Source organism: Thamnophis elegans, chromosome 5 (genome assembly GCF_009769535.1).
Source record: "Thamnophis elegans isolate rThaEle1 chromosome 5, rThaEle1.pri, whole genome shotgun sequence".
In the NCBI taxonomy this organism is placed as follows: Eukaryota; Metazoa; Chordata; class Lepidosauria; order Squamata; family Colubridae; genus Thamnophis; species Thamnophis elegans.
Window position 1 is genome coordinate 95,421,782 of NC_045545.1, and position 24,089 is coordinate 95,445,870.

General features: G+C 48.8%; 1 protein-coding gene across 2 annotated transcripts in view; it reads left to right on the forward strand.

Moving 5' to 3' along the window:
- The first annotated feature begins 966 nt into the window (after positions 1-966).
- ZNF512B (zinc finger protein 512B) overlaps positions 967-24,089 on the forward strand; it is a 54,562-nt gene continuing 31,439 nt past the window's right edge. For both annotated transcript variants that reach the window (XM_032217230.1, XM_032217231.1), the window contains exons 1-2: positions 967-1,044; positions 23,616-23,741. In XM_032217230.1, coding sequence (XP_032073121.1) covers positions 23,618-23,741 — 124 coding nt within the window. In that variant the 5' untranslated portion in view covers positions 967-1,044; positions 23,616-23,617. The remainder of the gene's footprint in view (positions 1,045-23,615; positions 23,742-24,089) is intronic.

The window sequence follows — 24,089 nt, forward strand, 5'->3', positions numbered from 1 at the left end:
AGGAAAAGAGGAAGGAGGGAGGGAGGGGTGGAGGAAAAGAGGAAGGAAGGAAGGAGGGAGGTAAACAGGAAGGAGGGAAGGAAGGGAGGAAGGGAGGAAAAGAGGAAGGATGGAAGGGAGGAAAAGAGGAAGGAGGGAGGGAGAAAAGGAGGAAGGAGGGAGGGAGGAAAAGAGGAAGGAAGGGAAGAAAACAGGAAGGAAGGAAGGAGAGAGGAAAACAGGAAGGAGGGAAGGAAGGGAGGGAGGAAAACAGGAAGGGAGGGAGGGGGAAGAAGGGAGGGAGGAAAGGAAGAAGGAAAGAGGGAGGAAAAGAGGAAGGATGGAAGGGGGGAGGGAGGAAAAGAGGAAGGGAGGCAGGGGGGAAGGAAGGAGGGAGGAAGGAGGAGGGAGGGAGGAAAGGAGGAAAAAACTCCCTCTGGGGCCAAGCCAAGCCAGGCTTTGGAAGCCCAACCCAAGTTCTCCCTTAGAGGTGACTAACCCTGGCTAAAGCAACCATCGGAGCTAGGAGCTCCCCTCCAACTGTCGTGGGAACCCCACCTCCCACTTCTCCCGCCCTGCTGATCCGAGTTAGGCTGTCCGAAGAAGACCCGAGTGCCCCATTTCTCCCACGCTTCCCCCCCCCCCGGAGTGTGTGTGTGTGTGTGTCTATGTGGGGCAGACCCTTCCCTTCCTCCTCCTCCTCCCCCCCGCGGGAACTATTCCACGGCCCCCCCCGGGATCCCTTCCCGCCCCCCTCCCACCCCCCCACCCGACCCCCCTCCGACCGATTAAAATAATACCGCGAGAATTGCCGAGCGCCGAGGGTGAAGCTGTCAAGGGGAGAAGGAGGGGAGGAGGAAGAAGAAGGGAAGGAGGAAAAAGAAGTGGAGGAGGAGAGAAGGGAAAGGAGGAGGGGGGGGGTCTCCGCGCATGATCCGGCCGGGCGGCTGCTGCTGCTGCTGCTGCGGGCTGGCTGGGCTGGCGTGGGGCTCCGCGCGTGGGAGAAGAGGAAGAGGAGGAGGAGGAGGAGGAAGAAGAGGAGAAGAGCTGGCCGCCCGCTCGGAGGTAAGCGAGGCCGGCCAAAGCGCCTTGGCTGGGCCACCCCCGGCCCTTCTTCTCCCCCTCCAGCCCAGCCCGGCTCCCTTCACCTCCCTGCCTGGCTCCCTTCCTTCGTTGCCAATCCCGGGGCTGCTGGGCGCCTTCTCCCTCCCTCCCCTCGTTCTCTTTCCTTCCCTCCTTTCCTTCCTTCCTCCCTTCTCTGCCATCCCTCCTTCTGCATTATTAAAAAAAAAAAGCAGAAAGTCGCCATTTTGCTTCATTGCTTTCCCGGGGTTTGCTTCCCAGGGCCTCCTTCTCTCCCCCCCCCCCCCCCCACAACCCACTTCCCCCTCCACCCACTCGTGGTTTGTTTGTTTTTTTGCACCGCCAGAAAGCCCCCCCCCCTCTCCGGGTCTTGGGTTTTGGGTGGGTGGGTGGGAAGCGGGAAGAGGTGGGGGGGCAGCTACCGAGGCGTGCTGTGCTGGCGCGGGTGGGAGGGAAGGAAGGAAGGAAGGGGGGGTCGGGCGTGTTTGTGCAAGATTAGGGGTGCAATTGAGGGGGGCTCGGTGTTTTTTTAATGAGGAGGGGGCTTCTACCCCCCCCCCCGTTTTTAATGGGGGGGTGGGAGAGAAAACCCTGGGGGTCTTCTTCTCCTCTCTCTCTCTCCCACCCACCCACCCTTTTGCAAAAAAAGGGAGAAAGAAAAAAAGAAAGGGAAAGGGGGAAAGAAAGAAAGGGAAAGGGAAGAAGAAAGCGAAAGTGAGGGGAGGAGGAGAGAAAGCACTTTTTAGGAAGGGGAAGGGGACAGAGAGGGGCTTCCCCCCCCCACTGGGGAAGCAGCTGTGGCCACCTGCCCACCCGCCACCTCCCTTCCAGCAACAGGTGGTGGGACTGTCACCCCCCCCTCCCCACGCGTGGGGGTCTTTCGAGGGGCTCAGAGAGGAGCATGGGCTTTTTCTGAGCGGGTCACTTCGAGGTCACGAATGAAGGGGGGGGCAGAAAGGCTCTAGCCACTAGGCTCTGTCTGGTGCCCCTCAAGGGCAGACGGGGGGTCCGAATCAAGCTGGCCAAAGTTTGGGGAGGAATTAAGTACGCCCCCCCCCCCCCTGGAGTAAGGCTGGGATTATGGGTGTGTGTGTGCTGGATATTGGGGAGCAGGGACTGGGGGGGACACCCAGGTCGAGATGGCTATGAAGAGCCGCTGGAGGTAGTCCTTGATTCGCGACGACCAATTATTTCCGTTGCTAAGTGAGGGGCGCCTCATTTGACCACCGGTTTTTTTTTTGCCAGCGTTCTTAAGCGAATCGCTGCCATTGGTAAGGGAATCGTGGGGCCGTTAAGCGAATCTGGCTTAACAGGGATATGGCAACGATTTTTCAGTGGGAAAACTAGCTGTCGGATGCTTTTTCCCCGGTGCCGGCGTAACTTCGAACGGTCGCTAAAGAGTGATAAGTTGAGGACTATCTGTAGATGGCATTTGGCACAAATGCTTGCTGATTGTAGGAAAGGCTGCCACGTGAAATTGTGACCGGGCCTTGGTTGAAAGCTTCTGGATAGGGATCATAAATCCATACATTTGGAAGGGGCCTTGGAGGTCATCTAGTCCAACCCTTCTCTGGTGGAATCTGCCTTCCGCAGATGAGGTGACCTGAGGTCCCTTTGAGGGCTGTGCTGTCTTTTGATTTCCCCTGGTATACAGTTAATCCTCGACTTACGACCACACTTGAGCCCAGCATTTCGGTTGTTAAGCGAGACATTTGTTCAGGGAGTTTCTCCCCATTTTACGATCTTTCTATTGTCAAGGGAATCACTGCCATTGTTAAGTGAGTAGCACAATTGGGAAGTGAATCTAGTTTCCTCGTCGTCAGAAGGTCGCAAAAGGGATCACATAACACCGTGTCCGTCATAAATACGAGTCAGTTAACCAGCGTCTGAATTTTGATCACGTGACCATAGGGATTGTTGCAACGGTCGTGAGATAAATGGTCATAATTCACTTTTTTTCAGTGCCGTCGTAACTTTGAACGGTCACTAATGAACTGCCGTAACTCGAGGACTACCTATATAGGCGCTCAACAGACAGGAAGTCATGTTCGGGGTCAAGCAAGGAGAAATTGCTGTCCGCGTGCCTCATCCCAACTTCCCAGATATTTATGTTTTGGGAATTGGAAAGGAATTGGGCTAGGACAGGGGTCACACAACCCGGGACTGGATGGGTTTGAAAAGGGCTTATTAGCTAGCTTGTGACTCTGTGCCTGCATTCACACAACACGGGTTAAGCTGGTCAAGTGAGAGTCTAGCAGAGACATTTGGACGGCCTGCTAAGCTGGGTGTTAACCTTGGTTAGATTTTTGCCTCGCTTTGGATGACTTTAGCGTTGTGGCTCACCAGCGGAGCTGGCAGCAGATTCGGACAGTGAGGAGGTTGGGGAGGAACCTGGGCCAGTCCTGGAGGCTGGGGAGGGCTTGGATGAAGGCTCTGTGTCGGAGGCAGAGATGGGACCAGGGCCGTCTGACAGTTATCAGCTGCCTTCGGAGTCAGACATCAGTGAGCAGAAGAACAGCTGGAGCCTGTTCCCAGTGTGCGCATGCACAGAGCTGCCAGACAAAGGGAACAGCTAAAGAACAGGGGTCGACTTGGGAGTAAGACCACAGGTGGATGGTGAATGGCCCCTCCCAGAGGAAATAAAACAGGAGCGAAAGGGGAGTGAAGTTGGCAGGAAACAATTAGTTCGCTTCATTGGTTCCTGACTCTCCGAGACTCCTTGCCAAGTTTGCAGATATCAGCCTGGCAGCTCTCCAAGCCAGATAAGGTCTGTGACTGTAAATCCTCCCTTGAAAGACTTTGCCGTCACAGTAAATTAATAAAAGGTGTTTTTGTCGGGACAAGGGGAGTGGAGTTTGCAGGAGACAATTAGTTCACTTTATTGGTTTGTGACTCTCCAAGACTTCTTGCAGAGATCGGCCTGGCAGCTCTCCAAGCCAGATAAGGTCTGTGACTGTAAATCCTCCCTTGAAAGACTTTGCCGTCACAGTAAATTAATAAAAGGTGTTTTTGTCGGGACAAGGGGAGTGGAGTTTGCAGGAGACAATTAGTTCACTTTATTGGTTCGTGACTCTTCGAGACTCCTTGCCAAGTTCTGCAGATATCGGTCTGGCAGCTCTCCAAGCCTGATAAGGTCTGTGACTGTAAATCCTCCCTCGAAAGACTTTGCTGGGTGTGAATGAGCAGAATTCACAGCAAATTAATAAAAGGGTTTTTTGTCGGGACAAGGAGTTTGTTTCAGACTCTTGGGAAGCCTCGGTCAGAACATCTAGCTTGTTTAAATTAGATTGAAGGTTCGGTGTGTTGTGTGAATCCAAGCACAGCAGGTTTACAGCACGATTCAGTTAACCATGGAAATGTGATAGGTAAACACAGCCTGGAAAAACACAGTCCTCAACTTACAACAGTTCATGAGTGACTTGTTCAAAGTTACAACAGCATTGAAAAAAGTGACTTCTGACCCTTATTTCACACTTAACAACTGTCGCATCGTCGTCTCGGGTCACATGATCCACATTCGGACACTTGGCAACTGATTCATCTTTATGACGGTTCCGGTGTCCCGGAGGTCATGCGATCCCCTTTTGCGACCTTCCAACAAGCAAGGTCAACGGGGAAGCCAGATTCCCTTAATGACCATGTGACCAAATTAACAACGGCTGTGATCCCCTTAACAACGGCAGCCAGAGGGGGGGTAAAAAGGGGCAGGACTCCCTTAGAAACACAAATGTGGCGCTGTGTGGTGGTCGTAGGTCGAGGACTAACCGTATAGCAGGGGAAATCTCAAGACAGCATAGCCCAATGTTGCCAAACCTTTTTGGCACTGGATGCCAGGAGTGTGTCCGCAAGGGAGCACCAAAACCTGGACAGCAGTTCCCCGGCACGCATGTGTGCACCGGGCACGCAGGTAGAGCAGCTGGCTGGCACACGTGTGTGCTGGAAACCACAAATGCACCTTCCTGACACACACATGCGCGCCGGGGATTTGGTCTTCCAGTTTCTGGCGCCCTCGCGCGTGCAAAAACCAGCCGGCCAGTGAGCATGGGGCGTGCCGGAAGCCGGAAGAGCAACGGGCTACAGCTGGTGTGCCCGGAGAGATGGCTCTGTGTGCCACTTCCGGCACTCGTGCCATAGGTTCACCATCACAGGCATAGCCCCTGAAGTGATCTCAAGTGACCTAATCTGCCGAGGGCAGACTCCACCAGAACATCCCCAGGGAAGGGTTGGACTAGATGACCTCCAAGATTCCCTTCCGGGTCCTTCTGCTGTCTCGCTGGGCAACAGAAGTCTTGGGCTCAGTTGTAGGTCGTTAAGTCGAGGACTACCTGTCCTTACATGGTTTGATTTTTTTCTTTCCTTTTCTGAATCTTCATCCTTCCAGGAATCGGTGTGTAGTTTCCCACTTCCCCAGGCCAAGTGAATTAAAAAGAAAATTACTCCCAGGTTGATTATTCCTGCCCTTGGCTGGGGATCTGTCCAAGAATCCTTTGCAAGGTTAGGTTAGGTTTAGGTTTATTGGTTTTGTATGCCGCCCACTCCCGAAGGATCCGGGCGGCTCACAATAAACAGGGGAGGGAATAAATAAGACAATACCACAATGGCTGTTCCAGCAGGCTGTGGGGAGCTGAGAAGCATCTACCTCCACGGAAATTGTGAATGTTGGTTTTGTTTTCAATATGTTGTCTTTGTCTCGTTCCCCTCTTTCCCTTGTCTTTTGTGAGCCGCCCGGAGTCCTCCGGGAGTGGGCAGCATACAAAACAAACAAACAAACAAACAAATAAATAAATAAATTTTAAAATCCACAACAGTCACAATTAAGACGGGGCTGGGTGCTTTAACAGCCCCCAGCCTGCCGGAACAGCCAGGACTTAGTAGCTTTACGGAAGGCCGGGAGGGTAGTAAGGGTCCGGATCTCCACGGGGAGCTCGTTCCAGAGGGCCGGAGCAGCAACAGAGAAGGCCTCTCTCCCGGGGGGTCGCCAGCCAACATTGGCTGGCAGATGGAACCCGGAGAAGGCCAAGCCTGTGCGATCGAATTGGTCTTTGGGAGGTAATTGGCAGGAGGCGGTCTCTCAGGTACCCAGGTCCGATGCCATGTAGGGCTTTATAAGTAACAACTAGCACCTTGAAGCGAGTCCGGAGACCAATGGGCAAGCCAGTGCAGCTCGCGGAGGATAGGTGTAACGTGGCAAGGCTGATCTCTGGACCGAAGACCCTGCGAGGAATGAGGAGGGCATTGCTAAAGTTAGGGGAAAAGACCCACTGGGTACTATTTAGCATCCCTTAAAAACGGTGAGGGTTGGTGCTGTCTGCGTTTGCCGGCTGGCAGATGGAGAATAGCGGCGTCTTTAATCCTTCGCAATAGCAACCTGCAAGATTGCCTTTGCGTGGCTGGGATTGATCATCGGTTCCAACTTGATCCTTTTTCAAAGTGTCTGCTGTGAAATGGATCCCAGAGCCATTTTGCAGACTACAGGTAGTCCTCGGCTTACGACCGGTCGCTTGGTAAACATTCAAAGTTACGACGAGACTCTCCAGGGTTGGGGACAACCTGGTTCCCAAGTTCGGATAGAAGAGAATAACAGAGTTATTATTATTATTATTATTTATTAAATTTATAGGCCGCCCTATAAAGTTGGAAGGGACCTTGGAGGTCTTCTAGTCCAACCTCCTGCTCAGGCAGGAAACCCTACATACCTGTGATGGCAAACCTATGGCACGCATGCCACAGGTGGCGCACAGAGCCCTCCCTGTGGGCACGCCAGCTGTACCATGCATGCTCGCGCGCCTCCTAGCAGCCAGCTGCTCTTCGGGCCTCTGCTGCGCATGTGTGGGAAGTGGGGCACATGTGAGGGCCAGATGCCCGGAGGATGGGGCGCATGCATTGGAGGGTGGGCTGCATGTGCACCCGCATTGCATTTTGGGGTACATGCTTGTGCATGCAGTCCCTCGGTGCCCCATTTTGGGCTTGGAAGGCCTGCATCAACCTGGAAGCCAAAAATGGGCCAGGGGAGTGCATGTGTGGAGACATGCACGTATGCACGGGGGATTGGTGCGCATGCCCTGCGTGGCAGTGGCATTGCATTTTGGGGTTTCACGCGCACACATTTGGCAGTTGGCACCAAAAAGGTTAGCTATATACAATTTCAAGCAAACGGGTGTCCAATCTCTTCTTAAAAACTTGTTGGGGAATTCACAACTTCTGGAGGCAAGGAGTTCCTCTTTAGTTCTAAGTTGCTTCTCTCCTTGATTAGTTTCCACCCATTGCTTCTTGTCCTGCCCTCAGGTGCCTTGGAGAATAGCTTGACTCCCTCTTCTTGGGGACAACTCCTGAGATATTGGAAGACGGCTATGATAGTGCTATCATGTCCCCCCTAGACTAGTCCTTCTTTTCATTACAACAGAACAGAATAGAATAACAAAGGTGGAAGGGACCTTGGAGGTCTTCTAGTCCAACCCCCTGCTCAAGCAGGAGACCTATACCGTTTCAGACAAATGGCTGTCCAACTTCTTCTTAAAGACTTCCAGTGTTGGAGCATTCACAACTTCTGGAGGCAACTTCTGTTCCACTGATTAATTGTTCTCACTGTCAGGAAATTTCTCCTCAGTTCTAAGTTGCTTCTCTGCTTGGTTAGTTTCCACCCATTGCTTCTTGTTCTGCCCTCAGGTGCCTTGGAAAATAGTTTGACTCCCTCATCTTTGTGGCAACCCCTGAGAGTCTCAACATCTTTTGAGAGGGATGGCTGCCTCCCCCTTCCCTGATTATGTGACTGCATTTTGGGCACATGACCCCCGGACTTTGCTGTGTCCCGGTACCTCACATATCTGGGTTTTACGTCATTTTGACCCAAAACTGCCCCAGGGGTTTGCTTAAGGATTGCAATGTTTAGGTGGGCTCCATTGTAGGGATTAAAGCAGTAGGCTAGATAGCTGGAGATCGTGAGTTCAAATTCTTTTTTCGGCATGCAAGGCGACTGAATTACTTTGAGCCAATCAGCAGGAGATTGTGATTTCTAGTTCTGCCGTAGGCACGAAAGCTAGCTGGATGGCTTTCTGCCACTCACCAGGAGACTGTGAGTTCTAGTCCCACCTTAGGTATGAAAGCCGGCTGGGTGGCTTTGGGCCAATCACCAGGAGACTGTGAGTTCTAGTCCCGCCTTAGGCCCAAAAACCAGCTTTGTGCCACCACTTTGTGCCACTCACCAGGAGACTGTGAGTTCTAGTCCCACCTTAGGTACGAAAGCTGGCTGGGTGGCTTTGGGCCAATCACCAGGAGACTGTGAATTCTAGTCCCCCCTTAGGTATGAAAGCCAGCTGAGCAGCTTTGGGCCAATCACCAGGAGACTGAGTTCTAATCCCGCCTTAGGCAATCACTAGGAGACTGTGAGTTCTAGTCCCACCTTAGGTACGAAAGCCAGCTGGGTGGCTTTGGGCCAATCACCAGGAGACTGTGAATTCTAATCCCGCCTTAGGCAATTACCAGGAGACTGTGAGTTCTAGTCCTGCCTTCGGCACAAAAACCAGCTGCGTGGCTTTGGGCCACTCACCAGGAGACTGTGAGTTCTAGTCCCGCCTTAGGCACAAAAACCAGCTGCGTGGCTTTGGGCCACTCACCAGGAGACTGTGAGTTCTAGTCCCACCCAGCTGGGTGATTTTGGGCCAATCACCAGGAGACTGTGAGTTCCAGTGCAGTTTAGGCAGTTGATTTGGGCCAGTTACTCTCCCTTAACCCAACCCACCTCACAGGAATGTTGTGGTGGTGAAAGCAGAGCCAAATTATATATGCCTCATACATTTCACTTCCTTGAATTATTTATAAAAATAAGAAAGGTGGGATTTAAAAAGAATCTTTTTTAAAAAAATCAAATAATTCCCCTGCCAGTCCTACCTTGGCAACTCCTGTCTTCCTTTAAAAAAAAAGAATCATAATGCTTGCAACAGCAAGATGAGGAAAAGTGTCTGTTTTCACTTAATCCTCCTTCCTTGATCCTTGTTCCGTGGGCGTAGAGAATAAGGCTTTCACGTTTTGAAGTGGGAGAAGTTTGCTGTAGAGAAATGAACAAAACCGAACATCCGTTGTGCAGAAAGAGAAATGTAAATATGTTGGTCAGTGCTGTGATGAGGGGAATAGTACAGTAAAAACAGTAAAAATGTAGGGCAGGGGTCTCTAACCTTGGCAACTTTAAGACTTTTGGACTTCAACTCCCAGAATTCCCCTGCCAGTCCTACCGTGGCAACTTTAGGACTTGTGGACTTCAACTCCCAGAATTCCCCTGCCACTCCTACCTTGGTAACTTTAAGACTCGTGGACTTCGACTCCCAGAATTCCCCTGCCAGTCCTACCTTGGTAACTTTAAGACTCGTGGATTTCAACTCCCAGAATTCCCCTGCCACTCCTACCTTGGTAACTTTAAGACTCGTGGACTTCAACTCCCAGAATTCCCCTGCCAGTCCTACCTTGGTAACTTTAAGACTCGTGGACTTCGATTCCCAGAATTCCCCTGCCAGTCCTACCGTGGTAACTTTAAGACTCGTGGACTTCGACTCCCAGAATTCCCCTGCCAGTCCTACCTTGGTAACTTTAGGACTCGTGGACTTCAACCCCCAGAATTCCCCTGCCAGTCCTTCTTTGGCAACTGTAAGACTCGTGGACTTCAACTCCCAGAATTCCCCTGCCAGTCCTACCGTGGCAACTTTAGGACTTGTGGACTTCAACTCCCAGAATTCCCCTGCCACTCCTACCTTGGTAACTTTAAGACTCGTGGACTTCGACTCCCAGAATTCCCCTGCCAGTCCTACCTTGGTAACTTTAAGACTCGTGGATTTCAACTCCCAGAATTCCCCTGCCACTCCTACCTTGGTAACTTTAAGACTCGTGGACTTCAACTCCCAGAATTCCCCTGCCAGTCCTACCTTGGTAACTTTAGGACTCGTGGACTTCAACCCCCAGAATTCCCCTGCCAGTCCTTCTTTGGCAACTGTAAGACTCGTGGACTTCAACTCCCAGAATTCCCCTGCCAGTCCTTCTTTGGCAACTTTAAGACTCGTGGACTTCAACTCCCAGAATTCCCCTGTCAGTCCTACCTTGGCAACTTTAAGACTCATGGACTTCCCCTACTACTGGGAGTTGAAATCCACAAGTCTTAAAGTTGCCAAGGTTGGAGAACCCTGATATAGGCAATACAATACAGCTAGTCCTCAAGTTACAACCATTCGTTTAGTAACCGTTCAAAATTACGTCGCTGAAAAAAGTGGCTTGTGATCATTTTTCACACTTACAACTCTTGCAACATCCCCACGGACATGCGATTTGTATTTGGATGCTCGACAACTGGTTCATACTTATGACGGCCGCAGGGTCCCAGGGTCGTGTGATCCCCGTATTGCGACCTTCCGGCAAAGAAAGACAGTGGGAAAGCCAGGTTCACTTAACAACCGCGTTACTAATTTAAGACCTTCAGTGATTCACTTAACAAATGTGGCAAGGGAAGTCGTAAAATGGGGCAAAGTTCACTTCCTCTCAATTTCTCACTTAACAACATAAATTGTGGACTCAGTTATGGTCAGAAGTTGAGGGCTACCTGTGGGAGAGATTTATTTCCTTGACAGTTCTAATTCAGGGGTATTTTCTCTCTGCAAGTAATTGACTTCCCAACTGTTTTTCATTTTCATGGAAATAATCTAAATAAAGAGCTTTGGGTTGCGAAATCTTAGAGGAAAATTCACAGCAGTGGGATTGTTATTCATCCTCTTATTGTGTCCAGACAGTCCTCATTTTACAACCATTCATTTAGCAACCGTTCCAAGTTAAAGGAATTCTGAAATAAGGACTTATAACCGATCCTCGATTTTACAATTGTGGCACCAGCCCCAGGATCACATATAATCCGGCCACTTGGCAGCCGGCCAATACAGGTAGTCCTCGACTTATGACCATTCGTTTAGTGACCCTTTGAAGCAAAAACATCATTGAAATAAGGGACTTACGACCGTTTTTCATGCTGACGACCATTACAGCATCCCCGTGGTCACGTGATTAAAATTTGGATGTTTGGCAACTGACTCATATTTATGATGGTTGCAGCATCCCGGGGGTCATGTGATCCCCTTTTGCGACCTTTTCTGACATCCAAAGTCAATGGGGAGGCCAGATTCACTTAACAACGGTGTGACTAACTTAACAACTGCAGCGACTCGCTACAACTGTGACAAGAAAGGTTGTAAAATGGGGCAAAAGTCACTTAAAGAACTGTTTCGCTTAGGAATAAAAACGTTGGGGGCAATTGTGGTCGTAACTCGAGGGCTACCTGTACTTAAAATACATAAAATATTTGTTGTGTTCAAGAATTTTCTTCCTGAAATTAGTTGGTCTAATTGTTCTGACCAGTTCTCGTGGCACGACAAAACCGCGCTCGTCAAAATAGTGGTGATAAAATCGCGTCGCTAAAGCCGCGACATCATCACCGCACGTCATCAACGCTGCGACAACAGCGCGGCAACAGAAGGGCGCTTTAAAACGGCGCCGCGGCAGAAAGCCGATTTAAATTAAGGTAAGGGTTAGGATTAGGTTTAGGGGTTTGCTTTAGGGTTAGGTTTAGGGTTAGGTTTACGGTTAGGTTTACGGTTAGTTTTAGGGTACTGAGTGCTTCGGAAGGCGCGGATTTGCCCTCCGCGATTATGTCATTGCGGTAGGGTCGCGTTTTTCCTTAGCGCTTCGAATGGCGCGGATTAGCCCTTCGCGCTTATGTCTCCACGGATAAGGGCTTCGCGGTATTGTGGTGGAACCACCAGTTCTGACCCAGGCTTCCTTTGAAACCAAGAAGCAAAAGATTGGTCCCAAGAAAACCTTTTATTTACACGACTGTGAATTCCTTTCATTCACAGTCACCAAGGCTTTAGCAAACAGTCTTTCAGAGGAATGTTTATCCACACGCACCTTATCTCGTTTGGCGAGCTGCCAAATCACTAGTTTCCAAACGCAGGGCAAGGCAAAACTTGGCATAGAGTCTCTTCTAGGCACAAACAGAACTTTCCACTCTCGAAACGACCGAAGGAACAAATTGTTTCCTGCAAAAGCCCCCTCCCCATTCGCTCCTCTTTTGTTTCCTATGGGAAGGGCCAATTCCCTTCCAGATGTGGCTTTACTCGACCCTGCTTTCTTGATTGTTCTTGTCTTCAGGCAGCTCTGTGCATGCGCACACTGGGAACAGGCTGCAGCTGTTCCTCTGCCTCACTGCTGTCTATCTCCCTCTCTGCCTCCGACGCAGAGCCCTCGTCTGAGTTTCTCTCAATCCCCAGGAGTGGCCCCTGTTCCTCCCTAACCTCCTCACTGTCCGACTCTGCTGCCAATGCCGCTGGCAGGCGGGTCACAATGCTGTTTGGAGAAGGCTTTAATTTACGACTTTCCAAAGTGGTGTTGAATTAAGACTGGAGGAAAAATTTAAGGATTAAAAGTAGAAAAATAGAAAGGGGTGTCTGGCTCTATTGGGGTGCTGCAGGTTGTATGTGGGGTGTGATCAGGTACCTTAGTTACAGCTCCAAGACTCAGACTGGGAGGGAGAAAAGGGGAATCATGCAGAGCAGGGGTGGGTTTCAACCGGTTCGCGGCGGTCCCTGCAAACCGGTTGGTCGGCGAACCCGGAAGTAAGTAACTTCCGGGAACGGCGAAGGGCCCACCCGCGCGCCCGTGCTCCTTACCCGTTTTTGACGAGTTCTGCGCTTCCACGCATGCGCAGGACGCATACAGCGCCTGCGCGATCCTCCAGGAGCAGCTGGAGCATCGCACAGTTGCTAGTATGCATGTGTGCGCCGCGTGCGTGCACAAGGACGCCGCCGGCCCCTTTCCAACAGAACCGGTTGGAACAGGGCGAGAAACCCACCCCTGATGCAGAGATACAAAAGGCAACCCATCCAGCATATTTAAGAAGATCAGTTCAAGAGCTTTCATGGAGTATTGGTTAATCTTAAACTTGGTTTTAAGTTGGCTTGGATTAGTGGTGAAATGTAAAAATTTGTGCCACCAGATCTCTGGGCGTGGCTTGGTGGGTGTGGCTTGGTGGCGTTATGTGACTGGGTGGGCGTGGTCAACTTTTAAAAAAGATTTAAAGCATTTTTACAACCTATTCGTCTGAACCGGTAGTAAAAAATGCTTTAAGAAGTGGGGGGGGGGGAAGGTTCAGCTGTGGCGTGCGAAAGTGGGAACCCTTTTTCCCACTTTTTAAAGTATTTTTTAACTACTTGTTCGGGCGAATAGGTAGTTAAAAAATGCTTTAAAAATGAAAAAAAAAAGGTTCCCACAATTTGGACTGGAAAAAATGCTTTAAAAAGTGTGTGTGTGGGGGGGGGGGAAGCTTGCGACAATCGTGCGGCTCACAGCTGAGCTGCGCGATTCTCAGAAGCTTTTTTGAACTACTGGTTTGCAGAACCAGAGCCCAGGTGGCGCAGTGGTTAGAGTGCTGTACTGCAGCCACTTCAGCTGACTATTATCTGCAGTTCGGCAGTTCAAATCTCACCGGCTCAGGGTTGACTCAGCCTTCCATCCTTCCGAGGTGGGTAAAATGAGGACCCAGACTGTGGAGGCGATATGCTGACTCTGTAAACTGCTTAGAGAGGGCTGAAAGCCCTATGAAGCGGTATATAAGTCTAACTGCTATTGCTATAGAACCGACGACAATCGTCCCTACCAGTTCGCGCAAACCGGTGCAAACCCGTAGCATTTCACCCCTGGCTTGGATTCTTCACGGCTTCACGTGTGCCGCCTGTTGAATGCATCCGTTGTGTGTTACGATTCCGTAGAAGCCTGGCAAAGAATGATAAAGCTGGTAACCCGGTTAAATCTGGGGTGGGTGGTAGCTAGTCTGATTATCTCGTGGAGTGATTTGGATGTGAACCAGGTTCAAGAGTCGCAGTGGGCATTTTCCAATAAACACTCCCGTCCCCAATAGCCCCTCATCCAAGGGTTTAATTGGCATTCTTCATGGAAAGGTAGAAAATTATGATGAGAAAAAATCGGATCTGGAGCAAAATAAAAACAAGCATTCTCCTTGTTTGTGTGTTGTGTTCATAGAACAAATTTTGGCCTAGCAGTTGAAGATGGCACCTGTGCTCACCCAACAAACTCACCTTAATTAGAGCTGACATTAGTAAGATTCCTTCTTTCCCTCCCTCCCTTCCTTTTCCTTCTTCCCTCCTTCTTTTTTCCTTCCCTCCCTTCTTTTTCCTTCCTTCCCCTTCTTCCTTCATTTTTCTTCCCTCCCTTCATTTTCCTTCCTTCCTTTTCCTTCCCCCATTCCAACCTTCCTCCCTTCTTTTCCCTCCTTCCCTTCCTTTCCCTGCTTTTTTTCCTTCCCTCCCTGCTTTTTCCTTCCTTCCTTTCTTCCTTCCTTCCTTTTCTACATTCCGCCCTTCCTCCCTTTTCCCTTTCTTTCTTCCCTCCTTTCTTTCTCTTCTTCCCTCCTTTTTTCCTTCCCTCCCTTCTTTTTCTTTCCTTTCTTCCTTTTCATTTCCTCCATTCATTCATTCATTCTTTCCCTTCCTTCTTTCCCTTCCCTTCCTTTCCCTTCTTCTTTTTTCCTTCCCTCCTTCTTCTTTCCTTCCTTTTCCTTTCCTCCATTCCTCCCTCCCTCCCTTCTTTTTCCTTCCTTCCTTCCTTCCTTCCTTCCTTTTCCTTTCCTCCATTCCGTCCTTTCTTCTCTTATCCTTACACCCTCCCTCCCTTCTTTTCACTTCCTTGCTCCCTTCCTTCCTTCTCTCCCTCCTGTGAAACTACCCAATTTGCACATCCATTATTTGTTCCAGCCAGTTACCAATTTGATCAGTGAAGCCGAGAAAATGGGTTAAAGCCAAGCATTCAGATTTTCTGGGTTTTGTGTGAATGGAACCCATGTGAAATAAGGCTAAAGAAGATCCCTTAAGATTCTGTTATTTACTCTGAAAACCTTGGCATGCTTCACTTCAGAAACTCCGTTGATTTACACTCAGTTACCATTTCATGTTACGTTGACCGTGCTGAACAATTTGCCAAGTTAATAAAAAGCCAGATGAAATGTGCCAAAACTAAAGCAATGTATAAAGATTGACTGCATAGCAACAGGAATAGACAGTAACTAGGAGTGGAGCAGTGGCAATTATGCATTATTTTATACAAAATCAAAAAAAAATATGTGTATTTTTAAAAATTAAGTGCAAAATCTAAAAGCCACCACCGTTATGCACTGAATTGTCCTGGTTTGGTGTAAAATTGGAAATGCACCAATATGTAGAATTCCATCTAGAATTATAGGGCTGAAAGGGACCTCGGAGGTCTTCTAGTCCAACCCCCTCCCTATTCAAGGCCAGGAGACCTTATAACCGTGATGGGTATGGCACACAGGTGGCACGCAGAGAGTCCCTTTTTTTTATGACCTGCTTGTCACAGTTGTTAAGTGAACCACTGCAGTTGATAAGCGAGTAACCCGGATGCTAAGTGAATCTGGCTTCCCCATTGATACTGCCCGTCAGAAGGTCGCAAGAGGGGATCACGTAAACCCGGGACAGTGCAACCATCACAAATATGTGTCAGTTGTCAAGCATCTGAATTTTGATCACATGGGACTCGTAACACTAGAAAAAAGTCCGGTCTTACAGGGGTGTTGTAACTTTGAACTCAATGAACTGTTGTAAATCAAGGCCTAGCTGTGCTGCTGGATTTGCTTGCTCGCAGAATCCCCCAAAGCGTTTTAATCCAACTCCGGCGTAGAAGAAAGCCAATATGGGGTGGGGGGCCTCTTATCCCACACAACCTGTTAGCTTCCCCACATATTGAACCAAATGAGCTTAGCCTGTGGTCCAGAACGGGGGTGTCAAACTCGATTTCATTGAGGGCCGCATCAGGGTTGTGTTTGACTTTGGAGGGCCGTGGTGTGTGTGTGTGTGTTTTCCCGTGGCGGGCATGACACGGGATCCTGTGGTGGCCAAGTGCTAAGACAGGACTTCCCTGCTGAGACCCTCCCTTACTCTCATCATTATAACACGTCTTCACTCTGCTTGTTTGTGTGTTGTGTTCATAGAACAAATTTTGGCCTAGCAGCTGAAGATGGCACCTGTGCTCACCCAACAAACTCACCTTAATTAGAGTTAGCAATAGCAATAGCAATAGCAATAGCAGTTAGACTTCTATACCGCTTCATAGGGCTTTCAGCCCTCTCTAAGCGGTTTACAGAGTCAGCATATCGCCCCCAACAATCCGGGTCCTCATTTTACCCACCTCGGAAGGATGGAAGGCTGAGTCAACCCTGAGCCGGTGAGATTTGAACAGCCGAACTGCAGAACTGCAGTCAGCTGAAGTAGCCTGCAGTGCTGCATTTAACCACTGTGCCACCTCGGCTCTTAGGTGGCATTAGTTAGATTCCTTCCTTCCCTCCCTCCCTTCCTTTCCCTTCTTCCTTCCTTCTTTTTTCCTTCCCTCCCTTCTTTTTCCTTCCTTCCTTTTCCTCCCCCCCATTCCACCCTTCCTCCCTCCTTTTCCCCCTTCCTTCCTTTCCTTTCCCTTCTTCCTCCCTTCTTGTTTCCTTCCCTCCCTTCCTTTTCCTTCCTTCCTTTTCCTTTCCTCCATTCCTCCCTCCCTTCCTTTTCTGCTTTTCTTTTTTCCCCTTCTCCTTTCTTCTTCCTTCCCATCTTTCCTTCCCTTCCTTCGTCTTTCCCTTTCTCCTTTCCTGTCCCATCTTGCATGCTCAAATGCAAAAGGGGAAACATTTCTCCTTTAGTTGTATTTTTAGTTTTGATAGCCCTCTCCCAGTGAAAACAGAGCTTGGGTGGTGGTGGGGGGCACATTTTCTGCCAGGACAGCCTCCTGCAACCCTCTGTCCCTCCCGAGCTCAGATTTCGCTGGCAGAGGCACTGTGGGCTGGTCCTTCGCTTGTTTCCATGTTCCCCGCAGGCTAGATCTAAGCATCCCTTGGGTCGGATTTGGCCCGCAGGCCTTGAGTTTCACACCCCTAGCCCAGAATCTAGATTTTTTTTCCTACTGGAAAAAAAGCAGAAAACAGCCCAATTCAACAGCACTTGAGTTTGCAAGGAGACCAGATTTACAGCCACTTAGTGGTTAATTAATAATGTTGAGCCGATGGCTGGCTCTTTGCCCGCAAACCTATTAGGCCAAATACTCTGGAAGCCTGGCTGAATTTGGAAACAGGAAGAGAGAGAGACTTCTGGACAGTGAAAGTGGTTTTTATGGATAGTCCTCGACTTACAGCCAAAAATGTCTGCTACCAAGTGAAGCATTTGTTCAATGAGTGGGCCCCATTTTACGACTTTACTTGCCGTAATTGTTAAGCGAATCACTGCAGTTGTGAAGTTAATAACCTTGTTGTTAAGTGAATCCCTGCAGTGGTTAAGTTAGTCACATGGGCGTTAAGTGAATCCGGCTTCTCCCACTGACTTTGCTTGTCAGAAGGTCGCAAAAGGGGATTCTCTCTCTCTCTCTCTCTCTCTCTCTCTCTCACACACACACACACACACACACACACACACGATGCTGTGACCGTCATAAATATGAACCAGTTGCCGAGTGTCTGGATTTTGATCACGTTATCATGGGGATGCTGCAAAGATCATAAATGTGAAAAATGGCCATGAGTTACTTTTTTTAATGGTGTTGTAACTTCAAACCATCACCAAATGAACTGTCATAAGTTAAAGATTCCCTGTACATGCTGTTCACCAAGTGCCCAAATTTGGATCATGTGACCCTAAGGATACCCCAAAGGTTGTAAGTCCAAGGACTGGTCATCAATCACTTTTTTTGGTGCCGTTGTAACTTTGCACAATGTTGTGATGAATGCTTGTAAATTGAGGATTTTTTTCTATGCTGTTTCATTAGTGGGGAATAGTAAGGAGCAGAATGTGTTGTTGTCATAATAAAACATTCCTTTCCAGAAGCCCAAGGTCATCTTTTTGTCTCCACACCTCTGCACCTGACCGGAACTAGATGGGTGGAAATGCCAGCGTGGCAGAGGTACATTGGACCATGTGGTGGACTTGTGGGTGTGGGGCCAAGGTTTTGAACTTTCAACTAGGTGGAAACCCAGGAAGCTTTCAGATTCGGGTTCCCACAGTTTGTACCAACATGTCTCTCTGATTAAATTGGAACTTGATGAAAGCTATGCCTTGAATTCTGATTTAATTCTGGATGATATTTGGAACGCTGACTATATATATAGTCTCCGACGGCGAGGGGTCTTATGAGTCAGCCCTGGAGGAGGTTGAGGACCCTGGACGGGATTCTGACTCCGAGAAGGGTGAGGAGGGACTGGTTGGCCACCAGGTGGTGTCTGAGCCTTGGATCAGTGGGGAGGATACAAGAGTGAGTGATCCAGAAAATACCTGTGAGTTGTTCCGGGATGCACGCTGTCAAAGGGCTACTCAGCAAGAGGTGATTACACTCAGCTGATGCTCATTAAGATCCTCTCCTGATTATAAAAGAGACTGCTTGTGCCACGCCTTTCTGCAGAAGTCAACGTTAAGGATTAACAAGAAACAAACTTGGCAGGCTGGATTGCTGCCAAGTTTTGTAGGACTTGCTGCCAGAGTGCATATATAGATATAGATATAGATGATATAGAGATAGAGATAGAGATAGATAGATAGATATAGATATATATCTATATATCTATCTATCTATATCGATCTATCGATAGATAGATAGATAGATATGAGATAATCATTCATCATTTTCTTATACACAATATATATATATATACTAGTCTCCCTTTATTTATTTATCAGCACAAATACAACACAAATGTAACAAAGGCAACAGTAAAAATATTGGGTTTCTGTCTGAATGGTCTCTTGTGACGAGCCGATGGACAGAGAGTGGAAGCAGTGGGCTTCCTCCCATATTTGGGCATACCAGGGGTTGTAACACTTAATAGATATATGTGTGTGTGTGTGTATGTATATGTGTGTGTATGTATGTGTGTGTGTGTATGTGTGTGTGTGTATATATATATGTGTATATACATACATACATACATACATACATACATACATATATATATTTAAAGTCACAACCCCTGGTATGCCCAAATATGGGAGGAAGATTATTATCAGCACAAATATAACATATACATATACATATACATATACATATACATATATATCCATCCATCCATCCATCCATCCATCCCCCGGTATGCCCAAATATGGGAGGAAGCCCACTGCTTCCACTCTCTGTCCATCGGCTCGTCATAAGAGACCATCCAGACAGAAACCCAATATTTTTACTGTTGCCTTTGTTATATTTGTGTTGTATTTGTGCTGATAAATAAATAAAGGGAGACTAGTATAGATGTATTTCAAGCTATTTAGCTCTCATCAGCTAGCCATACCCTTACTGGGATTCGAACCTGGGCTGTATTGCATCTTAGGCAGATGTGTGAACCATTAAACCACAGAGTTCCTCTCCTTATCAGCTGAGCCAGGGAGAAAGGTATATATTTAAAGTCACAACCCCTGGTATGCCCAAATATGGGAGGAAGATAACTGCTTCCATTCTCTGTCCATCGGCTCGTCATAAGAGAACATCCAGACAGAAACCCAATATTTTTACTGCTGCCTTTGTTACATTTGTGTTGTATTTGTGCTGATAAATACAACACACACAGACACACACACACACACATACATATATGAGATAATCATTCATCATTTTCTTATACACAGTAATAATCTTCCATCTTCTAATTTCTACCTCTATTATCCAACCATTGATAAAACAAATCCCATGTTAGGAAATATTCTGTATTTTCCTTGTCTTTTATCTTTAAATTGAGGACTCACAAGATTGTCGTTGCTTTGGCATTCTTTCACCCCTAAAATAATTTTACAGTTTGTCTTTGAGTGGCATGGACCTAGTTACAGATTTTTTATTTATTTTTTTAAACTTTATTTTGATCTTTCCATTTTTAAAACCAGGGCTGTGCTCACATAGATCATCTCAGGTCAGGTTCCACCAGATGTATTTCTCTTTGATCCTTTTTTAGTGTGTGCAAAACTGGACTGGCTAATTTATTGCTCAACGTGCAACTTTGAAAAATGTATCCATTCCGAAACTGGGTTAAGAGTGTTGTGCAAACGCAGCTAACGTCGTTTCTTCGGTGGCAAAATGGAACTCCTTTGTAGGTCATACTCTGTAGTAAAGGATGTTTTTGTGTCAACATATTTAGAATTGAATATTAATAAAGGGGAATATTTGCAGCTCAGGTTTGAAATGATGGGTCCTTGGTGCTCTCTGAGCTTCGGTTGTTGTTGTTGTTATTGTTGTTGTTTTGCAGTTGTTTTGTTACCTAAACTAGGTTACGTCATCAGTGCCATAAGGCAGTGGTCACCAACTGGGTGGTCCGTGAGAAAAGTTTGGTGGTCCGCAGAAAAATTATTTGCATTTTTTATATTGCACTAAATCAGGGGTCCTCAAACTACGACCCCTGGGACGGATACATGTAATGAACGCTTGTGTTGCTGCAGAGAGTCTCCCCCTTTGGGGTCTTTTTGTGGGGGTCGGAGGGGGACAGAAATTCCAGCTTGGGGTCTGCTTCAGCCTCCTGGTGGGGGGCTTTGGGTGAAGGCTGGAGGGAAGTGCCACTGGTGGCGAAGAGCCGGAGGGCCTCGTTCCAGTGGGACTGCATCATGGCCTGGAACTGGCTGACCATCTCAGCCCAGTGAGCCTCCAGGCGCCGGTCCCTGGCCTTGCTGTCTTGCAGGTCTTCCCTCTGCTTGGAAAGCCTATGCTCCTAGTCCTCAGTGAGGTGCTTCTGCTGAGCCTCCTTCTCGGTCACATCCAATTTGAACTGAGCCAGCTGTTTTGCCAAGTCTTTCTCATAGTGGCTCCTTAGCTCCAGCAACTGCTTCCTGTTGGGGCCATAAGGAGCCCCGGAAGGCAGGCAAGGAGTGTCTGGGAGGGAAGGGGAGAGTAGAGGCTGGCGAGGCGCCCCTTGACGTGAGTGACATCGAGTTGGCCACGCCCACCCACCCAGTCATTAGGCAGATTATTAGTGATCTGTGGAATTTGAAATTATGAATTTAGTGGCTCCTGAGGTCCAGTGATTGACCTCTGCCATAAGGGATTGGGGTTTGCTCTCCTTCCATTCTAGCCCTGATGATGTTATACTTTGGTAGTGAGATGTCTACAGGAAAACAACTGAGCTCAGAGCGTGCCAAGGATCCCTCAGAATTGAATATGGGTAGTTCTCAAATTACAACAGTTAATTTATTGACCGAAGTTACAACGGCACTGGAAAAAATGACCGATGACCATTTTTCACATTTAACGTCTGTTGCAGGTCACATGATCAAAATTCAGACAATAGCAATAGCAGTTAGACTTATATACCGCTTCATAGGGCTTGCAGCCCTCTCTAAGCGGTTTACAGAGTCAGCATATCGCCCCCACAATCTGGGTCCTCATTTCACCCACCTCGGAAGGATGGAAGGCTGAGTCAACCTTGAGCCGGTGAGATTTGAACCGCTGAACTGCAGAACTGCAGTCAGCTGAAGTAGCCTGCAGTGCTGTATTTAACCACTGCGCCACCTCGGCTCTTACACATGGCAACTGACCCTTATTTTTGATGATTGCGGTATCCCGGGGGCATGTGGTCCCCTTTTGCCACCTTCTGTCAATGGGGTAACCAGGTTCACTTAACAACCGTGTTACTAACTGAACAATGGCAGTGAGTCACTTAACTGTGGCAAGAAAAATCGTAAAAGGGGACAAAACTTACTTAACAGCTGTCTCGGTTAGCAACTGAGGTTTAAAGCTCAATTGTATGTGCAATTACCTGTATTCCCTAGGACAGTGGGGGTGAACGTTTTTGTCCTCCTGTGCCCAAATTGTCTGCGTGTGCATGATAGCCACAATGCAATGCGCCCCGCCTATCTGCGCATGCACGCACGACCACCACGACCCCACATGGGTGGTGCAGTTTTCATCCTTACCAGCCTCTGGAGGCTTTCCTCAGGCTCCTGGGAGGGCAAAAATGGCGTCCCCCGGGCTCCAAAGGCCCTCCGGAGGCAGGAAACATGGTCCGTGTTTGGCACCAGGAGGCTTCAGGGAGGGCATCTGGAGCCCGGGGAGGCCATTTTCACCCGCCCAGAGGCTTGAGGAAAGCCTCTGGAGCCTGAGGAGGGCGAAAAATGAGACTTCCTGAAGTTACATTTTTCACCCTCCCCAGCTCCCCTCGTCCCCCGCGCATGCATGGTGGAGTTGCACTGGGCGACTGCTTGTGTGCCCACAATAGAGGGCTGTGCATGCCACCTATGGCATACATGCCATAGGTTTGCCATCATGGCCCTAGGCTTTGCAACTTTCCTGCATAGTTTCCACCACATTCTCAACCTCAGCATCTTTCAGATGGCTGGACTTCAACGCCCACAATTCCCCATGGCTGGCTGGGGAATTCTGGGAGTTGAAGTCCACCCATCTTAAAAGTTGCTAAACTTTCCTTCAAAAGGATGCATTACTGGTGACCTTTTCGTGTAAGGCAGGGGTCTCCAACCGTGGCAACTTTAAGTCTGGTGGACTTCAACTTCCAGAATTCCCCAGCCAGCTTTGGGGAATTCTGGAAGTTGAGGTCCCCCAGGCTTAAAGTTGCCAAGGTTGGAGACCCCTGGTCTAAGGCAAACTAACTTCTCTTGGTTGGGTGTGTTGTGGCCCACCAGCGGCCAGCAGAGATGGCAGCAGATTCGGACAGTGAGGAGGATGGGGAGGAAGATGGGCCAGTCCTGGAGTCTTGAGAAGGCTCTGATGAGGGCTCTGTGTCAGAGGCAGAGATGGGGCCAGGGCCGTCCGACAGTTATCAGCTGCCTTCGAAGTCAGACATCAGTGGGGCAGAAGAACAGCTGGAGCCTGTTCCCAGTGTGCACATGTGCAGAGCTGCCAGACGAAGGGAACAGCTAAAGAACAGGGGTCGACTTGGGAGTAAGGCCGCAGGTGGACGGTGAATGGCCCCTCCCAGAGGAAGTAAAAGAGGAGCGAAAGGGGAGTGGAGTTTGCAGGAGGCAGTTGGTTCACTTAATTGGTTTGTGACTCTCCCAGACTCCTTGCCAAGTTCTGCAGATATCGGCCTGGCAGCTCTCCAAGCCAGAGAAGGTCTGTGACTGTAAATCCTCCCTTGAAAGACTTTGCTGGATGCGAATGAGCAGAATTCACAGTCAGTTAATAAAAGGGGTTTTTGTCGGGACAAGGAGTTTGCTTCTCTTGGGAAGCCTTGGTCAGAACAGGGTGTTCAGATGGTCTTCAAGATGCCACTTTAGAGAGGACAACTTTGGGAGGCCTATATCTTCACCCCTGGCTTAGGAGTTGACCCAAAACTGGTTGGTCATTAGGAGACATCTAGTTTCGGATTGAGATTGGGCTTGACTTCATCCAGGAGGACCATTCTGAAGTTCTGAAGAAGCAGCAGTGGGTTAAGGTCGACCTCTTTGACCTCCATCCCAGAAGGTTAAAAGAAAAGAAAACCCCAAACTCCCTTGTGTGACGGTCCAGGTTCTTGAGTTGATGCTCTTCCTTCTTTCTTTCAGCCATGGCAGACCACTATACCTACAGAATTGGAAAGAAGGTTGCGGGCTCCAGCAGGACCAGCGCGGAGAGAGAAAGCAGAAAGGCAGAACTGAAGGTCCCCCCAGCCTATGAACAGTCTAACCTGGGTAGGCATTAGATTTTCCCAAGTGGGGTCAAGGGAGGTCAACCTTTGGATCCACCAAAGGGCCAGGGGTGGTGGGCATTTGCAGTTACCCTGAAGTTGTGGACGACCTGTAGCACAAGATCTGAAGATGGGGAGAGACCTGGGCCGTAAAATCAGCAAGAGCCGGACACGGCTGAGTGGATAACATCATACAATAGAATGAAATAATAAGAGTTGAAAGGGACCTTGGAGGTCTTCTAGTCCAACCCCCTGCCTAGGCAGGAAACCCTACACCAGTTCAGACAAATGGCTGTCCAACATCTTCTTAAAGACTTCCAGTGTTGGGGCATTCACAACTTCTGGAGGCAAC